Source organism: Piliocolobus tephrosceles, unplaced genomic scaffold, assembly GCF_002776525.5.
Source record: "Piliocolobus tephrosceles isolate RC106 unplaced genomic scaffold, ASM277652v3 unscaffolded_108, whole genome shotgun sequence".
Taxonomy (NCBI): Eukaryota; Metazoa; Chordata; class Mammalia; order Primates; family Cercopithecidae; genus Piliocolobus; species Piliocolobus tephrosceles.
The window spans coordinates 1,610,398-1,618,201 of record NW_022291865.1 but is presented as its reverse complement, the minus strand read 5'-3'; the positions used below and the strand labels follow the sequence as shown (position 1 = coordinate 1,618,201).

The following is a 7,804-nucleotide window of genomic DNA, read 5'->3' as shown; positions in this document are numbered from 1 at the left end:
CCACCATGCCTGGCTAATTTTTTTTTTTTTTTTTTTTTCTTTTTTTTTTTGAGGCGGAGTCTTGCTCTGTCGCCCGGACTGGAGTGCAGTGGCCGGATCTCAGCTCACTGCAAGCTCCGCCTCCCGGGTTTACGCCATTCTCCTGCCTCAGCCTCCCGAGTAGCTGGGACTACAGGCGCCCGCCACCTCGCCCGGCTAGTTTTTGTATTTTTAGTAGAGACGGGGTTTCACCGTGTTAGCCAGGATGGTCTCGATCTCCTGACCTCTTGATCCGCCCGTCTCGGCCTCCCAAAGTGCTGGGATTACAGGCTTGAGCCACCGTTACAGAGATGGGGTCTTGTCATGTTGCCCAGGCTGACCTTGAACTACTGACCTCAAGTGATTCTCTTGCCTCAGCCTCCCAAAGTGCTGGGATTAGAGGCATAGGTCACTGTGCCTGGCCTACATGTACCTTTTATTTGTTTATTTTTATTTATTTTAAAGAACCCATCTTCCAGGAAGATTACATTTTAAATATAAGTTTTAGGACTCGAAGTTCTTTCATTATACCTGAGTATTATATAATACCAGAGCAATTAATACAAACTCTATCATATTTAAGATTTTCCATAAATAATGGAAATGTTAACAGAAACCTGTTCTTTTTTCACAGTATCTTCTCAAATGTAATTTCACGTCAGTAACAGGTTAATATTCTAACTTCTGATTGATTATTTGCTATCAACACACTGTCCCAACAGTGACCCCCACATTGGATCGAGATTCCTTAAGTTCATCATAAAGCTTCCAGAACACTCACTACTCACTTTAGGAAAATGCAGACTCCGGCTCCACAGTGAAGTGCGTGAAAAATGCAAGCTCCAACCTCTTCCCCATTCACAGTTTCTTGGCAGCAAATGTTCTGAGAACATAGGATAGCCCCACAGAAAAGACAGAGGACAGGATGCTTTCGCTCATCATCTGCAGACCGTGGGCACCTCAAATGGGAAGAAAACATTTAGAAAATGGTGGAAAAACAAAACAAAACAAGTACCATATATCCTGTTAGCAATCAAGCATATTTTCATCACTGACCCCTTTCCAGCAAAGGAAGCTCTTAAAACACAAGGAAACATTGAATTAGCTAATTCCTCTTTAGTATGCCCCCTAAAAGGGCTTCATGGAAAATCTTCCAATTAATCCATAGTAAGACAATCTATATTACATAAATGGTGTGCTGATAATTCTCATACAGTATGGTGGTTGAATATATGCCTTGTGATTGAGATTCACTGATAGACTCCAGTCTTCATCTGACATGCCCAAGTTACAGTTACCTGCCTCCTCTGTATTGGGTTAGTCAAGCTTGTGTCTTCAATGCTGAAGGGATATGACCTTCTAAGTATGCAATTGTTTAAAAGAAAAAAAAATTACATTTTACAGTAAGGGCCCAAACACATCCCCCCCATTTCTTTTTTTCTTTTTTTTTGAGACGGAGTCTTGCTCTGTCACCCAGGTTAGAGTGCAGTGGCATGATCTTGGCTCACTGCAAACTCCACCTCCCCGGTTCAAGCAATTCTCCTGCCTCAGCGTCCTGAGTAGCTGAGACTGAAATGAGAGACTATATAGCCTTTGAGTTGGCCCACCCTTCCATCTGGGAATCACAGTCTTAGGAAGAAAAAAGTGATAGTGCTGACTTGCTTGAGTCAACCAGTGTTTTATGATGAGACCATTTTACATAGTATGCTGGAGGTGTGCTATAATGCCCCACCAAGGGGGATAATGGTTATCTTTTAAAAAGGAGTTTCCCATGCTCCTCCCATCTATGCTGTACATTGAACACAATGGGAAACATCAAATTCCTTAATTTGGAAAGTAGAAGATAAATGTAACCAAAGGAGGAATCCAACTAGCCCCACACTGGGGTCGGAATAAAGAACATCAGAAAGAATCTCCAATAGGGTACTGACAGCTCTTTTTCTGATCCCCCGTTTCTCAGACAGGATTAAAACAAACAAACAAAAAAAAACCAAAACAAACAAAACCCCACCTCTGTCTCCATAGGAGCAGAGGGACTCTCTGCACAGGATGAGAGGACTATTTTCACTTCCAGGAGGTTTCTCCAGAACATAGTTATAGCTCTTTTTGGATAAAGCCAACATCTTTCATCTTTAACACAGGATGGCTGAGTCTGAGTCATTAGCCATCCTACAGAGGAAAGGCGGGGAGGGAGCCTACAGCACACCACTGAGCAGCCACTAGGGATGGTTCCATCTTATGGAAACTGGTGGTGACAATAAAACTGGAAGAGATCATAGGATTGATCTTCATTCTTATGTGAAATCTATAAGTAGTAATATCATCCAGAAGGATCCTCACTGTGATTAATAAAGACCAACACTCTCCTCAGATCCTCCTAGGAGCCAACAACTTGATATTCTTTTTTTTTTGAGACAGGGTCTGGCTCTGTCACCCAGGCTGGAGTGCAGTGGCACAGTCACAGCTCACTGCTCCCTCAACCTCCTTGGTTCAAGTGATCTTCCCTCCTCAGCATCCCGAGTAGCTGAGACTACAGGCACATGCCACCAAGTCTAGCTAATTATTTTGTATTTTTTTGTAAAGACAGGGTCTTGCCATGTTGCCCAGACTGGTCTTGAACTCCCGAGTTCAAGTGATTCACCCACCTCAGCCTCCTAAAGTGCTGGGGTTACAGGCATGAGCCACTGTATTCGGCCAACCTGATATTCTTAATGCCTGGAAGATAATATCTATTCACCAGGCTTTTATGGTAGCAATGTAGCCCCAAGATTAGGAGAATTACTGAATTTAGAGATGGATGCAATCTTTGAAATTAATTAGCTAATTGTTTGAGGGCTGAAAGGTAAAGTGACCATTCCTTTAGATGATTGACTAGAAAGGGAGCTAGTACAGGAAGGTCAATTTTATCCTGTAACAGTGGCTAGGGTATGACCTACTCAAGACCCTATTGGGACAGGTAACTTCCCCAACTTCATGGCTTAATAGTTATAACTAGAAAAGAGAATTTCCTGAGTCATTCTGCAGGGTAGTGATTCTCAGAGCGAGTCAAAGAGGGGCTCTTTAAGATCTCAAATGATCTTTTTTTTTGAGACAGAATCTTACTCTGTTGCCCAGGCTGAACCGTTGCCCAGGCTGAAGTGCAGTGGCGTGATCTCGGCTCACTGCAACCCACGCCTGCAGGTTGAAGTGATTCTCGTGCCTCACCCTCCTGAGTAGCTGCAACTACAGGCATGCGCCGACATACCTGGCTAATATTTTTGTACTTTTAGTAGAGACAGCATTTTGCCATGTAGGCCAGGCTGGTCTCGAACTCTTGGCCTTAAGTGATCCGCCTGCCTCGGCTTCCCAAAATGTTGGAATTACAGGCATAAGCCACTGCGCCTGGCCTCCAAATAACCTTAAACTGGCCAGGTGTGGTGGCTCACGCCTGTAATCCCAGCACTTTGAGAGGCCAAAGCAGGTAGATCACGAGGCCAGGAGTTCAAGACCAGCCTGGCCAAGATGGTGAAACCCTGTCTCTACTAAAACTACAAAAACTAGCCAGGAGGGGTGGCAGGTGCCTGTAATCCCAGCTACTTGGGAGGCTGAGGCAGAGAACTGCTTGAACCCAGAAGGCGGAGGTCAGAATGAGCTGATATCGCACCACTGCACTCCAGCCTGGACAGAGCGAGACTGTCTCAAAAACAAAACAAAACAAATTTAAACCGAACTCCTTTTTTTGGTCCTTCAAATGACAGCAAGTTATTTTACATATGACTAAGGACTACTACATGAAAGCAGTTAATTATGGCTACTAACTGGTATCCTTAAAACAAAATATAAGAGTTATGTGTATTTACTGAGATCTTGAATTTAAGTATTTTACTAAAAAGTCTGGCTGCTGCATAATGCTTAGTAACATTACAAAACTCTTAAAGGAGCCTCGGAATTCTTGAAATTTGGAAAAAGGATGATTACTTACTAGTAAATCAATAAAGTCTTGAATAGGCTTTGTTTTTCAGGCTACCGAGATTCTTGTCTTTTAATTACAAGTTACTACTTGTTTCATGTCATCATTATCAACGTGGTTTGCTATGGGAGGTGATATGATGCCTCCTGAGTATCCAGAATACATAGTTACATCAACAGAAGTTTTGACTTAGTATTTTCAAATACTAAGTCAATGCATTATGATTCAAATATGAAGTATTCACACCCCAATGGTGAAAGCAGATGTGAATATAATTCCTCCATTCAGTGGTATCTCACTGGTGGTGGTCACGATTCATACTACTCAAATAACTGACAACATATTATAGCAAGGTAAGCATAATAAGATACAAAATTATGTTTAAGCTACAGGACATTATTTTATCATGTAGACATATGCTTAGGCTTATGCTCTCTTATAGAGGTAACTAATAGGTAACTCACACACAGCGTTAATAATGAGTACCTGCATATTGTTAACCTATTTTGTTTTCACCAGTCTTTGTTATCATCCAATTCTTTTTCCACTTGAAATGATCAGTGAAAGGGGTGAAAGAGAAAAAAAGTTTGGGAACCACTGCTTTAGAGTGGTTTGATTGAGGTTGGGGGGATGGTGCCAAAAAAGCCCAAGGGGGTGTACTCCACTCTTCAGGCTTGCTTGAACCTGAGTCATGATGCTATTACCTGTTCTGCTGTTTAATGGACTTCCATGTAAGATTTTATTTAATAAGGGTTCTTGTGGCTTGAGAAAAAAAAAAAAAAGATTAAGGAGTAATAGCATAGAAAAGGTAGAGGGGGAGCTCCAGGAATCAGTCACTCTAATCAAACAACTGTTGAGCCAGCAAGAACTGCCTGAAGCAGCTTTTTTTTTCTTTTGAGACACAGTCTCACTCACTCTGTCGCCCAGGCTGGAGTGCAGTGGCATGATCTCAGCTAAGTGCAACTTTTGCATCCTGGGTTCAAGTGATTCTCATGCCTCAGCCGCCCATGTAGCTGGGATTACAGGTGTGCACCACCACGCCTAGCTAAGTTTTGTATTTTTAGCAGAGGCAGAGTTTCACCATGTTGGCCAGGTTAGCCTTGAACTCCTGACCTCAACTGATCTACCCACCGTGGCCTCCCAAAGTGTTGGGATTAGAGGCGTGAGCCACTGTGCCCGGCTTGAAGCAACTATTTTGGAACTCTGGAGCCTGGTGAAATACTTGCAGCATCCAGGGGAATGCTTAATAAAGGAAGCAGCTGGTAAATTTTGGTGAGTTTTGACATTTTGTGTCATGGCTATCTTCCTCTAGGCCCCCCAGTGCCACGGCAGGTAGCCATGGGGATGACGGCTTGTTTTTCTGGTGTGGCTTGCTTGTGTCAGGGTAGACAATAGAGACCTTGTCTTCCAAAAGTTGAGGCTGTATGTTTAGATCACGCTGGTGGTTCACTGAGGCCAGCAAGGATGTGAGAAAAAAGGCACCCTCACACATTGCTGGTTGGGACATAAAATGGCGTAACCACTGTGGAAAACAGTTTGCAGCTCCTCAAAAAGTTAAACACAAAATTACCATATGACTCAGTAATTCCACTCCTGGGCATAGGTCCAAAGGAAATGAAAACTTTATGTCCACAAAGAAACTTGTAGATGAGTATTTTTTTAGTAGCATTATCTGTAATAGTCAAAAGGGGGAAACAACCTAAATGCCCATCTATGGATGAAGGAATAAACAAACTCTTATATATACATACGATGGAATATTATTTAGTCAAAAAAGGAAAAAAGTAATGACACATGCTACGACTTAGATAAATATTAAAAACATGCTAAGTGAAAGAAGCCAGGCACAAAAGGTCACATATTGTATGATTCCTTTCATATAATATATCCAGAATAGGCAAATCCATAGAGACAGAAAGTAGATTACAGATTACCATAGGGTATGGGATGAGGGGAACAGAAGTGATTAGTGAGTACAAGGTGATGAAAAAGTTTGCAAACTAAAGAGGTGGTGATTGTACAAAATTTTGAATACACTAAATGCCACTGAACTGTACACTTTATCATGGCTCATTGCATGATTTCCCCTCAACTTAAAAAAAATTGACAACCATTGTTATCAAGGATACTCAGAGGTCACTGTTAAAAAAGGAAATTTGTGGCCAGGTACAGTGGCTCATGCCTGTAATCCCAACACTTTGGGAGGCCAGTGGGTAGGATGATCACTTCAGCCCAGGAGTTCGAGACCAGCCTGGGTAACATATCGAAACCTTGTCTCTGTGAAAAATCAAAAACATTAGCAGGGCATGGTGGTGCCTGCCTGTAGTTTCACTACCTGGGAGGCTGAGGTGCGAAGAGCCCAGGAGTTTGAGGCTGCAGTGAGCTATGGTCAAATCACTGCACTCCAGCCTGGATAACAGAGCAAGACTCTGTCTAAACAAACAAACAAACAAAACCCAAACCAAAACAAACAAAAACAAAGAAGTGTGTGAGTTATGGCGTATATCAACTGCAAGTTCAGAAAATGATTTAAAATTATACACATATATATACACACACATTCTCCTTACCTGAAATGAGAAGCTTGATTCAGGAGGCAGCTATAGTCATCAGGAAGCTCTATCAAACTATTTCTTTTTCTAGGGTACCTACAATGTAATTTAAAAGGCAATTTTATTTTAGAGTAAATAAACCCAGATCAAAAACTACCCAAGGTGATAGAAGGAAGAATGTCTTAAAAATAACAAAACGGGCTGGGTGTGGTGGCTCACGCCTGTAATCCCAGCACTTTGGGAGCCTGAGGTGGGCGAATCACAAGGTCAGGAGATCAAGACCATCCTGGCTAACACAGTGAAACCCCATCTCTACTAAAAATACAAAAAATTAGCTGGGCATGGTGGTGGGCGCCTGTAGTCCCAGCTACTGGGGAGGCTGAGGCAGGAGAATGGTGTGAACTCGGGAGGTGGAGCTTGCAGCGAGCCAAGACTGCGCCACCGCAGTCTAGCCTGGGCGGCAGAGTGAGATTCCGTCTCAAAAAAAAAAAAAAAAGAAAGGACCTACACTTGCAATTCAAATTAATTCCCATTGTTGACCTGACCAAATCCAAACTTCTCAGTCTATAATTCCAAATCTTCCATCAGCTGAATTCCTTTCCAAACTTAACTTCCACTAGTTTCTAGGATGAAACTGTTCTAGCTAGATTTCTATACTGTATAGGAAAGTAACATCAAATAGTAGTTAAGAACACAGACTTTGAAATTAGATCTGGTTACAAATCCTAAATTCCCTGACACTTCACAAGTCTTTGAACCTAAGCCTGTATTTCCCTGTCTGTAAACTAGGGATAAATTATACCATACTCCAATCATGGGGCCACCATCAAATCAGGTTCTGGGAAGGGAGGGAGAGAAATATTACATTAAATGAACGTATCAATTAAAAGGTTCATATTGATTTAAGAAATGTTAAATTAAATATGAATATTAGCATTAAGGAAACACACACAGCAGGTGAGGACTAAATGAGATACTGAAGTAAAACACAATATACTGGCCGGGCGCGGTGGCTCAAGCCTGTAATCCCAGCACTTTGGGAGGCCGAGACGGGCGGGTCACGAGGTCAGGAGATCGAGACCATCCTGGCTGACACGGTGAAACCCCGTCTCTACTAAAAAATACAAAAAAACTAGCCGGGCGAAGTGGCGGGCGCCTGTGGTCCCAGCTACTCGGGAGGCTGAGGCAGGAGAATGGCGTGAACCCGGGAGGCGGAGCTTGCAGTGAGCTGAGATCCGGCCACAGTACTCCAGCCCGGGCGACAGAGCGAGACTCCGCCTCAAAA

The 7,804-nt window shown here is 42.7% G+C and overlaps 1 protein-coding gene across 2 annotated transcripts in view; it reads right to left on the bottom strand.

Moving 5' to 3' along the window:
* Positions 1 to 7,804, bottom strand: part of LOC111529161 (E3 ubiquitin-protein ligase UBR1) — a 158,966-nt gene that overhangs the window by 6,968 nt on the left and 144,194 nt on the right. For both annotated transcript variants that reach the window (XM_023196014.2, XM_026447834.1), the window contains exons 44-45: positions 6,538 to 6,615; positions 807 to 977 (exon numbers count right to left, since the gene is read on the bottom strand). In XM_023196014.2, coding sequence (XP_023051782.2) covers positions 807 to 977; positions 6,538 to 6,615 — 249 coding nt within the window. The remainder of the gene's footprint in view (positions 1 to 806; positions 978 to 6,537; positions 6,616 to 7,804) is intronic.